This window comes from Sceloporus occidentalis, unplaced genomic scaffold (assembly GCF_023333645.1).
Source record: "Sceloporus occidentalis isolate IW3139 unplaced genomic scaffold, rSceOcc1.0.p SCAF_3, whole genome shotgun sequence".
NCBI classification, from domain to species: Eukaryota; Metazoa; Chordata; class Lepidosauria; order Squamata; family Phrynosomatidae; genus Sceloporus; species Sceloporus occidentalis.
Window position 1 is genome coordinate 83088069 of NW_028316983.1, and position 24951 is coordinate 83113019.

A 24951-nucleotide genomic window follows, 5' to 3' on the forward strand; every position below is an offset into this window, starting at 1 on the left:
AAACAACTTAATTGGGACAGTTGCCACCAACTTCTGCCAAAGTGCTTCAGCAAAATGGATTTGGTGAGAGTGGTTCAGTCCTAAATATGCTCAGTCAATTATAGTGTTACGTTGCAGAACTGGTACAATGGCCATTTCAGACAGTTCTAAACATTCAGTTGCTGTTGCAGTATAGTTTATTGATACTTATCAGTTTAGTGCTATAATTCTCTTGCAAAGGTAGTGAGCCACAGTATTGCCTAGAATGTAAGTAAGAGTTCACCCTAAGAAGCAGTTTAAATCCTGGCCTCTGTAAATGTCTGTTTCTGCAGCTAGTCAACACAATTGATGGATGGTTATTTTCTTGCTTATATTTTCCCCAGTTTTGTCTGAAATAGAACTAATGTTTATATTTAGAAGTTAAATCTGCAAAAACCGTAAAGAGAAACAGATACCCAGTACAGACGGGCCCGAAAGGGTGGGCTGGGGCCGCCTTTCGTTGCTGTGTAGCAAAAAAGAAGCGCTAAAAAGTGGCTCCTTTTTGCGCCGTCATAAGCAGCCCGTGGCAACATGAATACCGCTATTACACTGTTCCATTTGGATGCAGCGCAGCAGCGATGTTATCGCTGTGTCCACCATCTATACAGCGCTGCGCAGCGATGATGCCCTAGTCACATGCTAGTGCATGATGAGGGTGTCATTCAGGACCTGTCTGTACCAGGCCAGAATTAACATCACAAGTTAAGGTATTTCAGTTCCCTTTTTTCTTCAACCTTTAGAAATGTATTAACAGTGTAACATGTACTACATGGCATTCCATGGACCTGTCACCTCACTAAGTGAACTTCCAAAAGATTCAACATTACAGTTTAGGGACACCCAGTGTCCACAAATTGATTCACTGCTCTAATTTATAAAAAGAATTAGTATTGTATGTGCTAAATTATAATGCCCCTTATAAAAGACATAAAAGATAAAGTATGTTTTTACTGTTTAATCACTGTGTGTAATTAGTGTGACTCAGCAATGGTCTGAACACAGTTTAAAAGTGATTTCTTCTATGAACAGACCATCAGTGAGGGCAAATGTTTTAGAGACTGAGTGCCCAAACTGCAACCCAAAACCCACTTATTTATCACAAAGTGCCATGTCCCTCTGACTTTCTAGTTACAAATTCTGGTGAACTCTGTGCTAAGTTGATGGCATGTGTCATAGGTTCATCACCACTGGACCAAGTTATTGCAGGTTGCAGGTGTGTGTGGAGAAAGGGATATCCTTAAAAAACCCTTCCCTACAAATACAAAATTTGTAGCATATCAGGATAAAGTTTGCTTGTTTCTTGCTGCATGGGTTTTTTTCATTCACGGAGTTTAATTTCATTTTTGAAGGCAAAAAATTAAAAAAGTAATTTTCACAACTGCAGTCTGAAGTAGTATATTCCATTCTACCACCTTTGTTACTCCATTTCAGTATCATTTTATTCCAACTAGTATATACAACTTCGAATTGATTGCTGGGAGCATCAGTGTTAAATTTGTCTAAAATAACAAACAAATAAACCTCCTCTGTTAATAGAAAACTAGCTCAACAAGACAGAAAGCTCAGGCCCTGTTTTTCCCCCTGTTATTGGATTTACATGCCTACTTTGATTTTCTTGCTCCCCTGTCTTTCATTAAACATGCCGAGTAGATACTGGAACCTTCTGATTTTACTCTAAAATGAACTACAGTTCCTTGGCTCATCAGATGTTAAGGAACTATGGTTTATTCTAACTGTGGCCCAGTACATATCTGTGAAATGGTCCGGGCTGGCGGCGGCCTTTTTTCCACTGGAGGGAAGCTGTAGCCACCAAACCGCACGGCTTCCTGCCAGTAGAAAAAGAACCAGCAAAAAGCGGGTTCTTCTCAAGCCGCGGCGGTGGTTACGTAAGTTCCATGCGGCACCATGCAGACGCCGCGCAGTGCTTATGTAATGGTGGTGCTCTTTTGTACGGTAGAAATAATCCAGTTTGACACCACTTTAATTGCCATGGCTCAATGCTTTGGGATCCTGGAAACTATAGTCTGCTGTGGCACCAGAGCTCTCTAATAGAGAAAACTTAATGTCACACAAAACTACAATTCCCAGAATTCCATGGCATCCACACTGCAGAAATAATCCGGTCTAACTGCCATGGCTCAATGCCATGGAATTCTGAGAATTGTAGTTTTGTGTGATCCAGTGTGGATGCAGCCTCTGTTGTAGCACCTGGTTGTACCCCTAAGAGTTCTGGTTAATGACAGTGTTGGATATTTGGCCCCAAATACCCAGTTTGTACACGAGCATGGTTTTAACTATTTTTATTGTATTTATCTCAAGGATTTATAGCCTGTCTTTCTCTCACAATGGGATTCAAAGCGGGTAACAGCAATTGTAGTGTTTAACTTCATTTGCTAGTTTAACTTCTTTTAACTTGTTAGGTAGTTTAATATGTTTTTAGATTGTAAATTATGTTACTGTTTTACATTTTAAATCACTTAAAATTGTTATTGTATCCTGCCTTTTTCCTAGTTTGGGACTCAAAGTGGTTTACCAGAGATTAAAACATAGTTAAACATTCACAAAATACAAAAGTTAAAAAGTAATGGAACATTTTTTAAAATCAGTTTAAATAATGAACTGTAAAAAACAAAAACCACAGCAGCCCCAGCAAAATTACAAATAGGAAAGCCAGCATTGCACAAGGCTTGCCCCAGCTGATCAATCCTCAGAAATTAGTCAAAACAGAAAAGTTATCACCTGTTTATGGAAAGAGAGTAGGAAGGGTGCCAGTCTAACCTCTCCGGAAAGGGAGTTTCAGACCCTAAGGGCAGCTACTGAGAAGGCCTTCTCTTATATTTGCATCAAATGTATCTGTTAGGAAGGTGGGAGAGAGAGAAGGGCCTCACCAGTAGATCTCAAAGCATGGGCCAGTTCATAAGGGAGAATACAGGCATTCAAACAATCTGCACCTGAGCCATGTACTATTTTATTGTATGCCATTTTGATGTCTTTGGCTGTAGAGTTGGCAGTAAGTATTTTAACAACTAAATAAAAATACACAAATAAAACAAACTATGATCTTAATTGTAATTAAAATTTCAATCTCTTCTGTGTGCGAAGGAAAGGGAAAAGGTTACGTGTGTGCCTAATATTAAACCATGGTTCAGATTTTAATTGGGTGATGGTAATACCTTCCCAATGGCCTCATCCTTCTCATTGCAATTACTGTTAGCTGTTAAGTTGATAGGAAAAAGACTATCCAAATAGCAGATGGTAGCAACTGCCCTTTCTCATTTTTTCTTTCCTCTTCACTCCTATGTCACCCTAGCCTTGGGAGTGAGCAAGCAAAGAGATTTAAACAGTTTTAAAAAGCAGGGGCAAGAGCTGTCAGTGGGTCCCATAACAAAATGAGGACCTTGACAAGTGTCCAGACATGCCAAACTCTGGCATTGGCCCTAATCTCTAAAAGTTTAAGACGACGAAGCACAATCCTTCCTTTTGCAGTCTCTGACATCTATGGAGAGAGTGGAATGAGCAAGAGATAGTTTTTGAAGCAGAAAACTTGCACTTATATCTCCCTGTTTTGGTGAAGTTCTTTGGGGATAACTGTTGAGGCCTGCGATCTGTACAGATAATTTTTTTTCAAAGCAATTAGTTGAACGCTTGCTTTGTTAAAGCTGCACAGTTTTAAAGCTTTTAGCAGCCTTTAATTGTTTGACAGCCTTAAGAGAATACTGTAATGCTATATGCTAAGGATGGTTCTTTTCTGTTTGTTTGCTTAGTAATGTTTACGATAATTCTGTCTCTTGTGGCTCATTAAGGAGACACATCTTGGTTTGCTGAGTGTCTAGTTTTTGTGGAGAGAATCTTGAGTACTGTTTTCCTTCCTGGCATTTTTGCATTGTAGGTGGAAGAGGCTGAAGCCAGGCGTCTTTTTCAGCAAATTCTGTCAGCTGTAGATTACTGTCATCGGCATATGGTGGTTCACAGAGATCTGAAACCAGAGAATGTGCTGCTGGATGCTCACATGAATGCCAAGATAGCTGATTTTGGTATGTGACCCCAATAGCATTTCAGAAATGTAACTGACTATAAGCCACTGGCACAGGCTGCAGGGCATCCAGAGTCAGTTTTCATCACCATTAGCAGTTTCTGTGCTGCTATAAAAAGCTTATAGGTTAGCTTACTCCTCCTCTTCAAGGCAGCAAACCACAATGTGAGGAACCACATGAATGAGTGTTATTTCATTATTTCATCATCTTCTGCACATCCCTGTACATCAAAAGTTACATTTCAGGGAAGAGACCCAGCCTGGCCATTTCCCTGACTTCTAATGTTCTGCGCAATACTGATTTGTTTTTTGTTTGTTTGTTTTGTTTTTTGTTCATTTGTTTTTAAATATGTGGGAACATTCAGTCATGTAAAGCTGCACCTATTGTATAAAATGGTACAAAAATATAATATTTGGGCACAAGTCTATTACCTCAGTGAGAACCACATCATAGATTCTTCAGGCTCTTCATGTTTCTGTTCTAGTGCCTGCTTTTAGCTTCTTGTAAATGTGTTTTAAAACTTGTTGATTTTATTACGCTTTTTATGCTTTGTAAGCTCCATTTTAGGAAGGGAAAATCAAGATATAAATTTCTTACAGAATAATTTAAAGAAGCCTGCAGCATCAAGAAACTTTATGTAAATAACCCTTGTGCTAAATTATTTCTCAACCAACAAAATATCACAGATCCACAAACCTATTTTTTATTTTATTTTTCCATAGAAGTTTCCTTTCAGCTCTTGGTATTCTTCCTTTCCCATCTTTTCATTTTAGCAATATACCATTCTCCCTAAACATATCTTTTTGTTTCATTGGGACGTTCCAACATGTGAAAGTCTTCTTTTTCAGGGTTGTCTAACATGATGTCTGATGGTGAATTCCTACGAACCAGCTGTGGCTCACCCAACTATGCAGCACCAGAAGTCATCTCTGGAAGGTAGAATATAAAGCCAGTGGCTATGATTTTTATCAAAGACATGGAATGGGTTGTTTCTAATAGCTGAGCAATTTACAATCCTTTATGTATGTATTCTTCATATGATAGCATCCTATTATTTTGAAACAAGAAACAGTAACACAAAAAGGAATAAAGGTATAAACACTTCATTTGCATTTTTGCACCTAGGCACTTTTAAGAAACAGTTTCTTAAAAGAGCATAAATGCCAAAGGGTGTCTTAAGGTGATTTGGCATGGCAGAGGGATGATAAGGGAAAAGTTTTGGTAGTTCTGGGTTGAAGGATGGACTGTCAACCAGAACTGCAAAATTAGCAGGAAGGATGTTACCATAATCAGATGCTCTACCTGCTAGTCAGCACTACATCTCTCTTCCTCCTCCAGCTGTCCAGCACATGACTTATTTGTTGCTGCTTTACAGGTGTTGTCCTAAGAAACCGGTTAACATGATCTTCTTTTTGTCCAGATTGTATGCTGGTCCAGAGGTTGACATCTGGAGCTGTGGTGTTATTCTCTATGCTCTTCTCTGTGGGACTCTTCCTTTTGATGATGATCATGTCCCAACACTCTTTAAAAAAATCCGTGGAGGTGTCTTCTACATTCCTGAATATCTCAACCGCTCAGTCGCTACTCTACTCATGCATATGTTGCAGGTTGACCCACTCAAAAGAGCAACCATCAAGGATATACGGTAATTTTGGTGTCAAAAATTATTAAAAGATCACCTTGAGATATATTTCTGAGGTAGGGAAAACTGAGATTGCCAGGGTAAGTCAGCCTGTTTATTCTTTTAATATCAAATTTAAAAAACTGAGTACAGAAGGCCCTTGGTTTCTACTGGGGTTTGGGATCCAGGACCCCCTGTGGATATAAAATGGCAAAAACAAGGTTTGCTTTTTGGAATTTTCTTTTGAATATTTTCAAGCCACAAATGATTGGATCTGTGAGTGCAGAATCTGTAGACATGGAGAGCCAAAAGTACATAAAAACATTGGTTTATCGCAGAGCGATCCATGCTAAGATATTCTTAACATTCACAGGTAGACTGGGAGAGACCAAGATGTGACTTGGTTATACACAAACTCAGATTGAAATAGGATTTGGTGAAACAGCATGAGTGCCTTCAGCCTTCTCATTGGCTCTTATGTGGATGACACCATAGACATCCTCCCCAGAGTGAATCCCAGACAGAGCTGAGGTAGAAGCACTTTTTAACAAGGGTGGCCAAAGTTATTAAGCTAAGAAGCACACATCAAAATCTTTACGTGGCCCAGAGCCTCAGGTTACCATATACCACCCATCATACTACTATATTCTTTTCTCTCATGCTTCCAACTCATAACAAGATTCCTAGGAAGTTTACCTACCTCTGTATTATCATTGGTAATGCAGTATGTGGCCACAGCATATGGCTTTGACTGAGGATACGGAGAGGCATCTGGCATGCTGACAGCAGATGGGCAGAAGGGGCTTTTTAAAAAACCATTAATGAACCCTACACCTGTCAAGTTTAATTCTTCCTGTTAATAATTAGCTTATTTTAATCCTGCTAAATTCTTCTCTTCCTTAGTTTCTTTCAGTATCATTTCCCAAAATTATTGGTCATTTTGACAAGCTTATCAGCAGCACTATTAGCACAAGTCTCAGCTCTTTGAAATTCAAAGTTGTTAAGCAAGTAGACATTGCCTGCCATTGTCATACAATGTGAAGTCGAAGGCTTTCATGGCCGGCATCCATGGTTTTTTGTGGGTTTTTCAGGCTATGTGGCCATGTTCTAAAAGAGTTTCTTCCTAACGTTTCGCCAGCATCTGTGGCTGGCATCTTCAGAGAATGCTTGCCTGGAAAGGAGTTGGGTATATATAGTGTGTAACCTGGAAAGGCAGGATTGATTTGCCAATAGAATTATAGAATCCTAGAGTTGGAAGAGACTACAAGGGCCATCCAGTCCAATCCCCTGCTATGCAGGAAATCTAAATCCATCACTACAATTATCATCTCAAGTAGATGTGATGGCCAGAGGTGCCTGGTACCAACTTCGGTTGATACGCCAACTGTGTCCCTACTTGGACCGAAAGGACCTTGAAGCAATGGTGCATGCACTGGTAATCTCTCATTTAGACTTCTGTAATGCACTCTACATGGGGCTACCTTTGTATCAAGTTCGGAAACTTCAATTAGTACAAAATGCAGCAGCCAGACTGGTCATTGGTACACCTAGGACTGACCATATAACACCAATCTTAAGATCTCTACACTGGCTGCTGATTAGTTTCCGGGCACAGTACAAAGTGTTGATCATTACTTTTAAAGCCCTACATGGCTTGGGCCTGAGTTACTTGAAGGAACGCCTCTCCCTACACAATCTGCCCTGCACTCTCAGAACTACAGGGAAGAACCTATTGGACTGCCTGAAGACTAGATTAAGATCTACTTCCCATAGGGCATTCACTGTGATGGCTCCCAAATTGTGGAATGGCTTCCAAAGGAGATCCATCTCATTACCACCTTAGATGCCTTTAAGAAGGCAATCAAAACAGATCTCTTCCGGCGAGCCTACCCCCCAGACCTGCTTTAACAGCTTAAGATGATACTCCACTCGGAACTTGATGAGGAATCAGATTTTGATATTGCACATGTACAGGCATTTTAATGTGTTTTTAAATTTTGCTTTGTATAATGATAATGTATTTTAACTATGTGTAACTTTATATATGTGCTGTTCCCCCGCCTCAATCTGTAGGGAGAGGTGGGATATATTAATATTAATAATAATAATAATAATAATAATAATAATAATAATAATTATTATTATTATTAAATCAAAGCATCCCCGACAGATGGCCATCCAGCCTCTGTTTAAAGACCTCTGTGGAAGGAGACTCCACCACAATCCGAGGGAGTTTGTTCCACTGTTGAACAACCCTTACTGTCAGGAAGTTCCTCCTAATGTTGAGGTGGAATCTCTTTTCCTGCAGTTTGCATCCATGGTTCCTCATTCTAGTCTCTGGAGCAGCAGAAAACAAGCTTGCTCCCTCCTCAATATGATATCCCTTCAAATATTTAAACAGGGCTGTCACATCACCTCTTAACCTTCTCTTCTCCAGGCTAAACATCCCCAGCTCCCTAAGGCATTCCTCATAGGGCATGGTTTCCTGACCCTTCACCATTTTAGTTGCCCAGCTTTTTATATTTCATGATAAGTCAGATTTAAGGTTGTCACAGAGGGTTTTAACTGTTAGCTAACAATTCTTTTTCTAGAGAACATGAGTGGTTCAAGCAGGATCTGCCTAGTTACTTGTTTCCAGAAGACCCTTCATATGATGCCAATGTCATTGATGATGATGCTGTTCGTGAGGTTTGTGAGAAATTTGAATGCACTGAGTCTGAGGTGATGACAAGCTTATACAGTGGAGATCCTCAAGACCAGCTTGCAGTTGCTTATCACCTTATTATCGATAATCGGAGAATCATGAACCAAGCCAGTGAATTCTACCTCGCCTCTAGCCCACCCTCTGGTTCTTTTATGGATGACTCTATGCACATCCCTCCAGGAGTAAAACCTCACCCAGAGCGGATGCCTCCATTAGTAGCAGATAGTCCCAAAGCAAAAAGTTCATTGGAAGCATTGAATACTACTAAGCCAAAACCATTGACTGTCAAAAAGGCCAAGTGGCATTTAGGAATACGGAGTCAAAGCAAACCTTATGATATCATGGCTGAAGTCTACCGTGCTATGAAACACTTGGAATTTGAATGGAAGGTGAGAAATAGCAATAATCTGTGTGTCATTAATATTTTTCTAGAAAGTTCTATTTGTTAATTTATTAAAGACTGTCTATATAATAATTTGCTGAAATAATTTAAAATCTTAGCTTGCTGCCCTTTTGTCCAAAATATGTAAAGTAAAGCTTTCAACAATAAAACAGAACAAACACAAAAATGAAAAAGCTGCTGATTCAGACCAAAAAGTTTTTCGTGGGTGTTGGAATCATGCACCTCTCCAAATGTTGTTGGACCACAAGTCCCAGAAGACCTAGCCATCATAGCTCTTGGTAAGGAATCTTGGGAGATGTAGTCCAGCAACTTCTGAAGGGCCACTTACTTCTCTGGTCCAGCATTCTGTTTCCTGCAGTGGGAACAGATGCCTATGTATGTGAACATGATAGCAACCTCATGTCCATGTTCCTCAGCAACTGATATTCAGAGACATCCTGCTTCTGATGCTGAAGGTAGTATCTTCTATACCAGGGCCAGGTGGTGCTGCAGCCCAGATTTTTGCACCTAACATCCATCATGGTCTGCATCAGGCCTGAACATATAGAAACAAAAGATAATCAGAAGTGACAAGATTGTCACTGGCAGGTTGGCTGTAAAAAAAAATAGAAGAGAGGTTCTATAGTTTGGATGGGGTGGTTTTTGCTACCCTAAAACTGATGCCCTTGCAGCATCAGCCATGGTAAAAAAAATTATTGTTGTTGTTGTTATAATATTATTATTATTATTATTATTATTATTATTATTATTATTATTGGCACTCCCGGCATGGCAGAAAGATTTCCCCCCCTGATTCTACCTAGCAAAAATAAGCCTTGTGGAGATTTGTGGCCCATGGGACATATTTTGCATACCTCAGCTCTGAATAATAAAAGCATGTAATAAATATCATGGTCTTTGCCTAATGCAGAAACGGCAGAAAAATAAGTAGCAGGTGGGCCTCCCTAGGGAATAGGTTAAATGAGGCACCCTAGCTAAGGAGGTACCCTCTTTCTTGCCACCTCTCCCCTAATTTCTGCTACAGGGGAGTGAGGGCTCTTAGAGCAGGGCCTCTGTTAAAGAACTGAGACCAGAGGCAGTGAGTCTGATCCTTCAGGTACCGTGATCACAACAGAGCTTAAAAGTGCTCCCACTCCTTTAAAAAACAAAACAAAACTTTTCCATGCCATGGATCCCAAACTGCCTAGGGCTTTAAAAGTAAATAAGCAATCTGTTGGCATAGCATCAGCAGTGTCTAATTGTAAATATCTTTAGTCTATTGACATCACCTTCTTTGTGAGTATTAGAATATTATAACTGCAGCCCTAGACACATTTACCTGGGGGGGCAATTCCCACTCAATTCAGTCGGTTTTATTTCTCAGCAGACATACATAAGCAGACACACACTGCATTGTAACTGTAGTCTATTTTTAATTATTGGCTTATGATTTTCTTTCTTAAGCTGCCTGAGCTTGATGGGGTAGATAATTCTGTCTGGCACAGCTGTAAGGATGCTAGGAACTCTTCAGATTTCTAATTTTAGTCATTAATTCCCTTCTAGGTAACTAATCTTTCTAAAAGCTCTTAAGAGAAGATGTTTGTCTATTATTTGTGCATGGTTTCAAGGAACTATGTGGCCAGAGAAGACATAGAAATATTGTTACATTAAATCTGTTTCAAATAATGGAGTATTTTCTAGTTTTACTACAAGGTAGTTGTCAGATTACATAGTGATACACTATGTGTAAAACAGGCTCAGGCTGTAACCGTTTGCACATTTATTTGGAAGTGGATTTCATTGAACACAATAGGACACCCCTCCCACAATCAAATATAGGATTTTGCTCTAAAACATATTCATATCCAGTTCCTTACGTCCTTAATTTATAGCCATATTTGAAGATGAGCATGATTTCATCTCAAAGAGATTAATAGTTTTATTTCGGAGATGCTCTCCCCTAGTTTCTCAATAAATTATTCATAGGCAAAAGTCAATGTTGACTCTTGAGTAGGTTCATTTTCTTTTACTTTTCTTATTCTGTTACACATCCTCAGTAGGTAACACTTTCTCAACTATCATTCTTTGATAGATATGTTTACTGAAAATTAGACTGTTCACGAACTACATTTGAAATTTAATTTTAAGCTATTATGCTCTTGTACTTGTTCTGCTCGTTTTATTTTGATTTTTCTGTGCTGTTTCAGTTACTTTGTGATGGTTCATTTGCATGTTGTTATATGTATTTGTTGTATGCATTTGTATATCTTCACTGTTTGGTTTTTTTTCTGAACCAAAAAAAGAGAAATACAGTGGGCCCTTGGTATCTGATGGAGTTTGGTTCCAGGACTTCCCATGGATACCAAAACCTGTTGATGCTCAAGCCCCATTAAAAACAATGGCATAGTAAAACGGTGTCCCTTATGTAAAACAGCAAAATCAAGGTTTGGGGTTTGTTTTTTTTGTTTTTTTGGAATTTATATAGTTAAAAAATATTTTCAAGCCATGGATGCTTGAATCCGTGGATAAAAAAATCCATGGATATGGAGTGCTGACTGTATAAATAATTTATAATACAATCTAATCCTGTCAAATGTAAGCCTCTTTTAAAGCATGCATGTTTTGAATGAACTTAAGTTACTTTCTGAATGGCATTTCTTGCACTATAAAGTTAAGTGATTAAAAAGAAGCAATTGACAGTGGATACTGGCCTAACAATGATCAAATGTCAGTAAACTGTTAAAATGTTTAAATTAAAACCGTCATGTTGTCCCAGTAAGAGGTTTGGAAAATAGTAATAATAGTCAGACTATGTAGTAAAAAAAAATTAGCCATCTTCCCCTCTCATCCACTGTCAATGCCTTGTATGTGCGCATGTCTGTGTGTTTATGGAATATCTGTAGATTGGAGTCTGATGAACTCACAGTCACTCTCTTTGTTTACAAATCTTGACAGGCATGAGTGTGAAGGGAACAGGGGCAGAACCAATGGTTCTGTTTCTACTCTTCCTCTCACCACAATTATGTTCACCTGAATATGAATGAAGTATTATAGTTTCTTCTTCATCATCCTGTTTTGTTTTCCTTCAAGTGTATTTATTTAATGTTTAGTTTTGTCCCACATAGTTTTATAATATAGTGCACAGTATTAACTGCCTTGCAAGCTACGTCTGAATATAGTTAGGACCATTTGTTCATTTAGCATAGTTTTAGCCCCATAAATAAACAGAAATGGCAAAGGATTACAAAGATTATATATGACACTCGTCCCTCCACATTTGCTGGGGTTAGGGGCACAGAACCTCCGTGAATGTGGAAAAACAACAATTAACAAAAACACTATATTTTTACCTGAGAGAACACCTTTCTAGGAATCTCTAGGTTCTTCAGTGTGACTTGGTTAAAGTTGACCATAGAATTGTGCTGGAGGACCTAGAAATTCCTACAGAGAACATATTAATAAAATCCACGAATAATCAAATGCACAAAAGTCAAAGCCACAAATGTGGAGCCCTGGTGGCACAGTGGTTAAATGCCTGTACTACAGCCACTCACTCAAAACCGTAAAGTTGCGAGTTCAATACCAGCCCAGGGGCTCTAGCCCGACTCAGGCTTGCATCCTTTCATAGGTGGCTAAAATGAGTACCCAGATTGTTGGGGGCAATTAGCTTACACTTTGTAAACCGCTTAGGGAGTGCTTAAGTGCACTGATAAGCGGTATGGAAATGTACTTGCTATTGTTATTGCTATTGGAGGGTCGAGTGTACAACATTATCATGTATAGGTTGTTGGAGGTGAATTGTCTTAACTTCATCATAGACTGTACCTAAATGCTATCTGAATGGCCTGGATTGAGACTTTTTATAATCTCCAAAATTGTATTAGTTTAGCACAGGCAAAGAGAATCTTGATGATCAAGAAATTGAAAGATAGATGTTTGTTTTTTTAATAATTGTTTAAAAAGTATTGCTAGGAAGGTATGTGTTTATGATGTGTTTATTTAAAAGTGATACTATTATTTATTTAAAAATTCTCAAAGGCACTTTCTGTTGACAGACAATGAATTTATTTTATGTTCAAAATTTGTTTGCACAAATCATACTCATTATTTTTATTAAGCAAAGAGACTGACATTATTTAAGCCACATCGGGTGCAATCTAGCATGGATATAATGAGAGGTAAGTTTCAATGGGTCCACTGGGAGTCATTGCACCATAGTTGTAAATAGGACTGTAGTAAGTCTCCCTGTACTCAGTGTGGTTTCTTTTGAAGAGACATGTGTAGGATTGCATTCATATTTTTTTGTTAAAAAGATAAAATTGTTTTCTTAAAATTAAATTGCTCCAAAAAGTCATTGTTTCTCCTGTGCAATAATTACATGTTTTAGGTGGTGAATGCTTATCATCTTAGAGTTCGTAGAAAGAATCCAGTGACTGGAAATTTCGTCAAAATGAGTTTGCAGCTTTATCAGGTTGACAATCGCAGCTATCTGCTGGACTTTAAAAGTATTGATGGTAAGAAGGAGCTGTTGTAGAATAAAAACACCAAGATGAAGAAGGCTTGATTTTAAATGGTATAATCTCTTTTCCCCTTCACACATTTTAATATTTTCTGTTTCCTTATAGCATCTTATCTGGACAACTGTTGCTATAGCTAATACTTTAATCTGTTAATCATCACTAGTGTTAACTGTGGTAGTTTCATACGTGTTTCCTAACCAGCTATCTGCTAGGTGTTTTGGAATGCAGTTTCCATTGTGTCTAATTAGTATGGGCAGCACTCATGCTGTATGAGGATGAAGCCACCAGGTTGAAGAAGGTTGGTTTAATGGCATCAACCTAATGTGGATGCAAGAGAAATTTCATCAAGATTCACAGCAATCCGTAAACGGGTGATGCTGTCGCATACCTGTTCTGATCATAGACCATTTCAGGCCTCCTTATAACAGAGTTTTTTCTGCCATGCATGTAAGATTCTCTTACAGTTAGGAGAGTACCAGCTGAAACAATCCTTTATATGTCATTTTCATTTTCATTGCTGCTGAAAGTTGTGTCAGTTGTTCAGTTTCCTTTATGCACTTCCTTTGATTCTGCCCTCCCACCTTTTGTCCCGAACACTAGAATGAAATAGATGAAACATTTTAATTTTTTGTGTAGTTAACTGTTTCCCCCACACCAAAGTTGTACATTTTGACATGATTATCAAAATGCCAAAATTTAACTCTATTCATATGGAAAATCCTGGTGATTAGTGGTTCATATGTTAGTGGAATGGAGAACTCACTCTACATTGCACCCTTATAGGAGATGCCCAAGGTGCAGGCCCTTTAGCCCTCAAAGTTCAACACCTTGGATAGCTCATTGAAAGGTTAGACTCGATTTTGCAATGAGTGGCAGACAAATTCATGCAAATTCTTGGCTTCATGCTCAACTCATATAAGTCAGCAAGAAAACTCCAAGCTACAGTCCAATTAAATTTATGCGCTTTATTCATTAAAACTGCATTCCTGTACCCCAGAGGTGACAGTCTGTAGTTGTGCCAGTGCCAAATTGCCCCCCAGGAGCATGGCAGCAGGCCAGATGAAGTTTTGGGAGGGAGACAGGACCCAAACTCTGGAATCATCTAGCAGTCTTCCTCTCTGGTATCCATTTTGGGGCCTTTTTCATGCAGAGATTTCATTCCAGATGAGATGCCTCTGTTTGCTGCTTGCACTCAGTTGAGAAACAGGAATTTGGGGAAAGGATTTGTGAGTTTAGGGAGCAGGGATCCCCCAGGATAGGCCTACGGGCTGGAACCTCCCGTACTTTGCCCACTTACTGGGATTAAGTTTCATCAACTTAATGGGACTCTTGTGTGCATGTGGGGCAATCATGCTTTTAAGCCATTGGGTGAAATCTTACTCCTCCCCACACCCAAGTCCCATTTTGTAAAATTAATGTGCAGAGACATTTTAAAAAGTATAAACCCCTCCCAGCCACCTCCTTCAATTGATGCTTTCAGAAGAAAAATTCAAACATAGAAGTCAGATCAGGAGCAGAGAAAGGAACGCAAAGGAGCTCAAGTGTCATAGCATTTAGAACAAACACTTTAAATTAATTTTCTGTTTGTGCTTTTAAGATGATGTCATGGAGCAAAGATCAGGCTCTTCTACACCTCAGCGCTCATGCTCTGCAGCTCGATTGCACAGACCAAGACTGAGTTTTGATTCTGCCACTGTTGATTACCAGTCACTCTCAGGGACTCTCACTGGCTCCCTGACGGGGAGCACGTCCTCTGTTACACCTCGCCTTGGTAGCCACACCATGGATTTCTTTGAAATGTGTGCCAGTCTCATCATGGCCCTTGCTCGCTGACAGGTATCCTTAGGAAGCTTGATTTCTTTGGTCAGTGCCAGCCAGCCTGATATCTGCACAAAAAGGATAAATTGGCCACTTGCAGCAAAGAAAGCCTACTTCTGAAAGTGGAAATATCAAATCCTACAGACATGCTATATTTTGTATGTTAAGGGAAATAGGCAAATGTGGTCAGTGTATGTAATTCCAATGGCAGAATTTGCTTTATTTTTGCAAGAAGTTTGATATAGCCATGTTTAGGTCATGAGTGTATGGTTGCAGTGGTGGAGCAGTGAGAGACAGACATAAAAAGCACTATGGGCCCTTTCCAACAGTTGACAGTTCTTATTGGTTGCCACTGTAAAGTTAAATCCATCAAAAAATGCAACAGCTGCCAAATTCTGAAAATGTCTGCAGGTGCAGAAACTGCAGTGCTCTTTGCTGTTGTGAAGACATCTGTGCAATAATGTTCCTGAAGACTTGATAAATCCTTTATAATTCAGTATACTGATTTCAGAAAACAAAGATAATACACTACTAGAGGGTTGATTTGCACTTACATCCCTGGAGGTTTTTTCCCCCCACCTCTGCTGTTATTCCATGGACTGTAAGAAGCAAAATCACCCCTAGAGACTGTAGCTCAATGAGAAACGCAATTTATGAATACTTGAAGCCCTAAATAATAAATATTTATAGGCTTAGTCCCAGGGATCTCTATTGGGTAAATCTGTGGTGAAAGGCCTCTGGTCAAGCTATGATATAATATGTTCTGTGGGAGTGATTTTTGAATGCTTAGGGAGTAAGCACAAATCCTAGATTCTTGGGAATGAACTGTTGCAATGTAAAAATGCATCTCTTCATTCCAAACACAGTCCTGTAATTAAGTCAGATACCACAGGGAAACTATTTCCTAAGGACATGGAGAGCAGGACATAAGAACTGATGATAATTATCCTCAGAAGCAGTGGACTGTATCAGTGGCTCTCAATTTTTGATTCATTGAAGTTGACTACAGTTCCCATTCAACTTAGCCATTGTGGCTAATGATATGGGCTACTAGGTTTTCTGTAGTTCAGAAGCATCTGGAGATCCAAACATTGGGAACCACAGAGCTAAATGACCTGTTTGCCTGGCTTGTTAAGGCACTCCTCTTATATTCTTATCATGTTGTGATGAAATTAGAGAAAGTAGCAATTTTTATGAACAACAGCATGTGAGCAATGATGCATATACATCTACCGTTCCAAAGTGTGATAAGACTTTGCTGAATTTTGTAACAGAATTTTGATTACCATGGAGAGAGATATAGATACTCAGAGATAAAAATAGAATGAAATATATGAGCCACTAAGTAGAACAGTGCATGTGCAGGAACAATGTTGATTTAGTGTATGTACAAACTTACAGGATTCACAAGGAGAGTCCTGTCTGCTGTCTTTATAATACCTTCCAGTCACAACCAGTGCCTAAAATGTATGGACTAAAGCCCACTCCTCCACTCTTCCTCCTTTGTCTGCCAAGAAGTAGCAGACAGTGGGTGGATGGTTCCTCACCTCCCTTACTTTGGCTAGTGACTAGGCAACACTCCTCCAGCTGGCAGCCTACGGTATATAAATCAGCAAACCCTTAAAATTCCAACAAGCTTTTTTGAGAGGTGGTAGTAGGACAAGGTCATCAACTTTTCCCAAACTATCCTCACAGCAGCATGTTCACAGTTTTAATTAAAGTTTTACATTAGGGAGTTTCTTTCCCCTCTAAAGAAATTCTTTCCACTGCAGTCTTTCATAACCACTTTGTGCTCAAAGTTTTTCCATTGTCCTGGGATTATTACGTTCAGACTACCTACTATGTCCAATAAGCAATCTGTTCTTAATTACATTATTAGTCCTCCATCAATTGTTATGGACCATGCCTTGCACTAAATATACCAAAGTGACAAGGCCTGTATATTTAAATAAGGAACACATATTAATCCCAGTACAGTTGCAGAACTGATCAAGATGTAGAGTTTTATAATTGTAGGATGGAGAGAAAAATTATATGTTCTTGGGAGAGAGGTTCTTTGGTAACACACTTTTTGACAAAGAAAGCTCAATAAGCAAAACCCTGCAAGTGGCATAGACCAGCATATACCCTAGTTACTCAGGTGCATATATTTTGCAGCAGTATTGTGGAAAAGGGCATCCAATACTGCCTTATGCTGCCCCTTGCTTCAGAGAATAGTGGCCTCCCAGACAGGGCTCTATTCCCATGGTTCCTGACTGACTGACTGTCCCAGGTTCTTTCATGCACCCTGGGATGGAAGGAGCCAGTCTGATGCACAGGTGTACTCCCACACCCAAACACTAGCCAAAGGGACAGAGGTGCACCTAGAAGCTACAACTGCTGGTGTGCAGTGAGAGTGGAAGTCAGGACAAAGAAACAACTTCTACTCTGCCATAAGTACAATGGCATAAGTACAATGATGTTGACTTAGGCTGTCCCAGCAGGTGTACCAAGTCTCATTTACACTGACAAAGGAAGAGAATTATGGGGATGCCAAGGCTGTTCAGAGATGTAGCAAGGAAATGATAAAGGGAAATTTTAAAAGAAGAAAAGGAAAGAATCAGCACGAAAGCATTATGGCATCTCAAAGAGATGTGCCCCCCCCCCTTAAAAATTTAGTCCATTTTTTCTTCTGTTGCTTTGACCAGTACTGATCCAGGATTTCTGGGCTTCTCTCTGCCCTCCAACTCACTGATGTAAACACACACTGCTATAAGGAGACTTTAGGTTGAGTGGAAAAGAACTACATTTTTTGTTTTACTTTTTTTTGTAAGCACTAAGAATATTTATCCATTCATAGAATAATCTAGAATATGTCTTATGAAAAGTGAATCCTACTAAGTTCAGTGACTTTTAGGTAAACAGATATAGGGCTGTAGTCTAATCAATACCCTCTGTAATATCCACGCTTTAAGAAAAAAGACATCTAGCATGTTTGTATATTATTCTTCTATCAGTGGCTTTGTGACTGCCACCACAGCAGATCAGCTGGCACTAGGCTGCACAACCAGACTGGAAAGTAAGAGAGAGGTTGATTATTTTGACTATCATAAAGGCCAGGCAGTCAGCACTCTGCATCGCTAGTTTGGTTTGGAAATCAGAGCAACCTGTTGTTCCTAGTTCTTCTGTTCCTTATTGAAATGTATCAATCTGCCTTAAAAGAGTGACTTGGATCCTTAGTGGGATCACTGCTCATTTGAATTATATTGTTGGTATCAACAAGATCTAAATCATTAGGTTTTTCTCCTAATTTGTTCCTCTAACCTCTTCATTTCTCTCACCAATTTCTTTCAGTCCTTGTTACATGGTTCTGTTTCTTCTTACCACCTTTTCCCCAATGATCTTGCTATTGGGAATCTTTTTAACATCAATCCAAAATAAAATATGCATCTGATGGTTTCCTTACTTCACCCTCTATTACTTTTCCTTTTCTTTATCCTTCTGTTATATTAGGGAGCCCTGCCAGTGCAGTGGTTAAATACCTGTAGTGCAGCCACTCACAAACCATAAGATTGTGAGTTCAATACCAGCTAGGGGCTCAGGGCCAACTCAGCCTGGCATCCTTCTGAGGTCGCTAAAATGAGTACCCAGCTTGTTGGGGGCAATTAGCTTACACATTGTAAACCACTTAGGGAGTACTTAAGTACATTGATAAGCGGTATAGAAATATTATTGCTATATTATGATCATGTTGGTTTCAGCTTCCCTTCTTCCCAAAAACCCAGGACTATTTTATGGAGCCAAAACTAGTCCTGATAGGAGTTGTACTAACTCCAGTATTGTGTTGTGAATGTTTCTCACCCTCACAGTGCAGCAGTGGCGTCACTAGGGTTGGTGTCACTCATTGCAGTAACTCATGGTGTCACCCCCTACACACTGACTCCTCCCATCCCACACCATACAGAATCTTTAGCCATGTTTTTAGTTACCCATTAATCATAATTCCTGCATATCACTGATTATCATGGTAATAGTTGTGACATAAACAACTAGCAAAATTAAAATTACTGTATAGCTTTAAATCACAAGATCATATGCACAGCCTAGTACATTTACAGATACAGAGTTTCACTGAGTTGAAGTGAAAATTTGGTAAAGAGTGATGTTTTTTAATAAAAAATTAAAAGAATAAAAAATTAAATTATTTTAAAAAATAAACATTACAATTTTAATTTTAAAATATGACCCTGGGATCTCTCCTTTCTCCTTCTACTGCACTTCATCCCACTCACACTATACCTTTAGCATTTTAATGGGACACAGGTGAATGCCACAGCACATTTCAGCCAAAAAGGAGTTGTTTGAGAAGCAGTGGTGTGATCCCTTTTAGGGTGCCACCTGGTGCAGTCCACACACACCCATACACACACCCCTACTGAGGTCACTGCAGTGCAGGGAGCATTTTTCAGTATGACAGTGGATAGTCAATCCAGAATTTTGCATTGCCATCAGCCTGGAATTTAGAAACATTATCTTCTTTGGACTGCACATCCCATTGCCACTTGATACATAATGTGGTTAATTGAAGAAGTCTGGAAGGTGCAGTCCAAAAAGTACCTTTTCAGGCTATGGTGTATCTTCATCTAGTTGTCTTCTTGTGATGTATTTAATTCCCAAACTGCATAACATTGAGCCCAGAACATCTGTTCATGCTGGTAAATATAAAATCTTGGAATTAGGGGGGGCTGTATTCCTAGGCAAAGAATATTCTATAATACCAAAAACCATAGAGGTTTATATTCATTCTAAGAAAGTTTAACAGTCACACATGGCAGAATTGTCATTTAGGTTATCCTCAGTACTTTGAAAAGGCAGTTTGGGAAAGTCATGTGAATGTCCCTGCATGATACAGACCAGTGCCCTTGAAATGTAAGGAGCTTGTTGAACTTTGCATTTCAATTAAAATAATACTCCTCGTGATTAAAGCTCTGGCCATTTCGTCGTCCAATAGGCCAGCAGCCAAATTTACCTTTCTAACATAAAGTAAATCTTTCCAGCATATCTAAAATAAGAAGAATCCCTTCAGTGTGCTGTTTCATGGAAGCTGGAACATAAATTTGACAGTGCTATTCCAGACCGTAGGGCTTTCTTGTTCCTCTAAAGTTTAATTGACTGTGACCTTCACTAGTGTACTGATAAAGCAGGAATAACTTACATTTTGCTTTTCATTCTCTGAAGACTATCTGAGGGAATCAGGCTTACTAAACTTGTGATAACAATTATGCTATTTTTTAAAGGCCTTAAAGTCTTGTTTTATGTAAATTACACTATAGCTTGGTTGGATGTTGTACTTTTAAAAATGAGTTAATTATGTTGGTTTGGCTTTCTGATTGGTATTAGCTACTTTTTTGGTTCATTTTATAATAGGCTTAGTAAATTACAACAGAGCTAAAAATAGAGCCATGTTTTAAAAAATGAGAATACAATTGGCATAGCTCTAACCAAAAGCCTTTGCAGAGAAACCTTGCCCCTTCCCTCCAAAATAAAAAATCCCACACCTCAAGAATGGCAAAATTTCTTCATCATTGTTATGCCACCACCTTGCTCAGGATGCATCTATGCTGTAGGAATAATGCAGTTTGACACCACGTTAAGTGCTGTAGCTCCTATGGAATACTGGGATTTGTAGTTTTACAAGATCTTTGGCCTTCCCTGCCAAGTAGTCACAAAACTACAAACCCCAGGATTGTGTAGGATGGAGCCATAGCAGTGGAATTGGTGTCAGACTGCATTATTTCTACAGTGTTTGTGCATCCCTACAGACTTCTTTAATTTTTCAATGTTTTTTAAAGAGCTTACAGTATAAGATACTTACAGTAGTTTGCTAGATTGGAGAAAATCTCCCTTTGTGCATTGCTGATATGATTACAACACTGACCTCAACCCCACTTTGAGTATGGATGTGTACAGTAGGGAACCTTCTGTCTGTGGATTTGTTTGTATACCAGTCACCACAGGAGACTCATCTCTGCCTGATTGAGACTCCAGATTCCAAGGAATTCTGTGTGCATATTGTCCCTTACAGTATGAGCTGAATGTGTGGGTAAGTACTGGGGATGGGGATGGCAATATATTCCTTATTTATTTATTTGTTAGCTATTATACTCTTTTTTGTCCCCAGTGAATTCAAGGTGGCATACAAGGTTCTCAGTCTTACAACAACTCAGGCTGAGAGACCAAGTTACTGGCGCAGAGTCTCACCTTGTGTATTTCATGGTTCAGTAGGGACTTTAGCATGAATCCCACATGTCTATGTACAAAGAACCTTCCCTATTCCTCACTATTGTAGACACTGTAAAAATCAAGAACATGGTCTACATGGGAAGGCAAATGGTATCCTTTCAGCTGACCAGAAATAATTTCATAGGAGAGGTGAACATGAAGCAATTTGAGATGGGATCCTGTTGGGAAGTTACATCATCATAAACTGGCTTATGATTGTGTAAAATTAAATTATGCTATTTCACAGTGTTTGTATTTTCAGAAGGGAAGCAGAGATATAGCTACACCATTAGGACCACTGTGAAACTGGAGCCAACAGTGTGACCATTGTACAACAGTTGCAATACACAATTTGTCCAGATGCACTTGTCTCAATGTGCAACCTATACTATTGTGTAATATACTTGATGTATAATATGACCCAATGCTCCTGGGAGCCCCCATTCCACAAAGAGACATCTGGCATGTTGCCCTGTTGTGCATTGTCACAGTTCACTAGGATGGTTGAATATCATGTCAACAGAACTTGCTCAGCCTCATGCCTTGTAGCCTCTGATACATATCTCATCCACCATTTCTTATTACCACTCCCACTTTAAATGTTATTTTACATTTCTGATGGGCTGTTAAAAAGAGTTTTGCAGATCAGGAACAAGTTCTCCTTGGACGAACTTGACAATGGGACAGATGTAAATTTTGAAATGTGTAAATAGGCTTTCCTTTTGTATGAGCTGAATATGTGAGTACTAGGGAAGGTGGCAGCAACATATCCATTATTTATTTTAAGGTTGATTGTAACATATGCACTTATACTGCACTTTACTTTTTCTTTTTTTTCTTCTACAAAAGGGCAATGGACTCAAGGTGAAGAATATGAAAATGATGCTTATTAAATCTAACATTTGATAATGTTATGGTTAAGGAAAAAGATAATGTAGCTTCATCAGTCTTTCTGAATTGTTAGTGGTCATTAATCCTTTGAAATATCCATCCCATTTGGAAGCATGAGCAGAAGACTTACACCACAGACTTTGCTTGCACATAATAAAAATACACAGTCAGTTAACTGCTTTTCTGTGGAATAGATGATCAGAATATATTAGCGGCTGGCTGTCAGTTATTTAAACATCTGTGAAAAATTATTGATAGCATTAGGATAATTTGTTCCCTATGCTGTCCCCTTAAAAGGCTATGCCTTAGTTAGGTATTTTGGAATACATTCAACAGACCTTGAGCTTTTGCATTTTAATATATTTAATAGATTCTAGTATAGTACTGTATATTTAATATTAATATATTTAAGGTAAGGCTGTTGTTCCACGAAGCAGGTTGGATTGATTTAAACACACTTGAAGTCAAAGTGCAATTTTTAGCTAATAGTTGTTGTAGTTAGGATACCACTAGCTGCTCCCTCACCCCCTGGAGAATCAGTAGTAAACTTCTAAGGTTTTAAAATGTGATGGTGATATTGATTGATCATATAAAAAAATATATCTCCTAATACTGTAGTCCTTAAATCCAAATTACAAGCACTGTTCTGCTCTTCGCAAGAAAAATACAATGTTCTACTGGTCACTTGTGCATCTGCAAATAAATCACACTGCTTTCTTCACAATAATAGAGCATATCACCAAATTTGAAAATTTAGCTAAGTTTTGACATTTTTACTCATATTTGTGTATTATTTAGAACACTTGTGTGAGCTAAATATAAGAAAACAAAATTGTGCCTTCCATCAGCTGCATCAGTCACAAATACTTTGTTTTCACAATTTTGAAAGCAATAAGTGTGTGCTGCCTTTCGTATTATAGGCAAAAATTATCTAAAATACTTGATGTGTTCTTGGTCTGTACTCATTTTGCTCCAGTGGTGACATTTTCTTCTGACAAAGCATATTAGAATTCATCTGTAGACCAATAGCAGAAACGTAGTTGTGGAATGGTTGTAGGTCTGTGGTAGTGCAGATGCTTTGCATGAAGAAGAGGAGCCCTGGTTTTGTCCCTGTAACCTCCAGATAAGGTTTGGAAAGGCTCTTTGGAAAACCTGGACAACTGCTGGACTGATTTAACATCATTTGTTTTAATATCTTGAGCAAAAAGGGGTGATTGCAGTGGTCCTCTTTTTACACCTACATTTTTCATCTTATTTGTTACTCACTTTTTCTCCTCTGTAACATTAAGTTACTACATCAGGCTTTAATTTCTTCTTATTTTTGCATATGTTCATAAAAAGCTATCATGTACCAACCCATGTTGCAGTATACACAGGGAGCACCTTAAGGATTCCCCATTCACTTCAAAGTATGGAACAGCTGCCTGCAAACACTGCTTTCTACACATGGAGCTTGCGCTGAAGTGAATGGGGAAAATAAAGATGGGTTATAGGGAGCTTCCTGTGTTAGTGCGAATTAATGAAATAATACCAGAGTGTGCTAGTTAATAAAATATGCTATAGCAATAACACAAAGCTCTCTTTACTAGTAAATAAAGGAACAATGAATGATTTTGAGTTTCCCTTAATGTGTTTTCTGGAGTGGCTCCCAGGACAGTAAAGGGAAGTGAATCTTCAGTTTGAAAAGGTTATTTGCCTCAAGGAGGAAAAACTGAATGGACAATCTAGCTACAAACTATCTTAATTATTTGCAAGTGATCTCAGACCATTAAAGATCTATAACTGGAGCTGTTCATAGGCTATGTCATAAATATTATTTTGGCTATAGAAATTCCAAGACATCTGCAAAATGCCTCCTTCAAACTAGTTTCCTATGCATTTTAACAGCAATATGTGTAGGTAATGAACAAGTCACCTGTTAACAAGGTCAAGCAATCTAAAATTGCATGACCCCTTTTGATTCTCTATCCACAAAAATAGATATATAAAGCCTTGACAGTCCTACTGAAACTGCCTTAACTGATCCAACATCCGTTTTTGTCTTTAATTTATCTGGAGACACTTCATACTCATCTATGCATTTTTTTTAAGTTTTAGGAAATAGGGTCCCCCCCCTTTCTCTCACAAGACTGAAATGGATACCAGTGCTACACAAATAATTATCCGCATAGCTCAAGATGAACTGAGATTCTGTGTATTAAAATGTACTTGTTTTGATGTTTTGTAAGGCTGTGGGTGTTTTTTCTTTAGTGTGCAAAACAAAACTGCAAGTTACATGGCTATAAAGCTATGCCCTTGAAGTACTTTAACTTAGGTAACTAGTATTATTTACATAGGCTCTGAGAAGCTTGAGAGCAGACAGTGTACTGTAGTTCCCGTTAGATAAAAATGGAGCTTGTTCTCTTGTTCAAACACACATATAAGGTTGATACTAGATATGGGGCAAATTATTTTGTGCTGTCCAGAGAATCTCTGAAATGCTGTGAAGTTTTTAAAGCTAACTTTTCCAAACTATTAAGTGAGCACAGAAAAGCATCCTTCTCTCCATGGTCCTTTTTCAGGATCTGCAAATGCACTCTCTACAGCAGTCTGCTTTGCAGGAGGAGGAGGGGCATGTGGGGAGAGGAGACCATTTATTTCCCTTTATTTATTTCCCTTTCATCCTTTCTCCCATCATCCACACATCCTGAGTGGCAATGTGT

The 24951-nt window shown here is 38.7% G+C and overlaps 1 protein-coding gene across 9 annotated transcripts in view; it reads left to right on the top strand.

Moving 5' to 3' along the window:
• The window catches only part of PRKAA2 (protein kinase AMP-activated catalytic subunit alpha 2), a 41529-nt gene that overhangs the window by 13498 nt on the left and 3080 nt on the right, over positions 1-24951 (top strand). For 7 of the 9 annotated variants that reach the window (XM_089515241.1, XM_089515247.1, XM_089515244.1 and 4 more), the window contains 6 exons: positions 3908-4052; positions 4901-4988; positions 5473-5697; positions 8265-8766; positions 13147-13273; positions 14877-23741. In XM_089515241.1, the coding sequence (XP_089371367.1) occupies positions 3908-4052; positions 4901-4988; positions 5473-5697; positions 8265-8766; positions 13147-13273; positions 14877-15112 (1323 nt within the window). In that variant the 3' untranslated portion in view covers positions 15113-23741. Of the gene's footprint in view, positions 1-3907; positions 4053-4900; positions 4989-5472; positions 5698-8264; positions 8767-13146; positions 13274-14876; positions 23742-24951 lie in introns of those variants that run through there. The other 2 variants (XM_089515242.1, XM_089515243.1) reach the window with 2 other exon arrangements.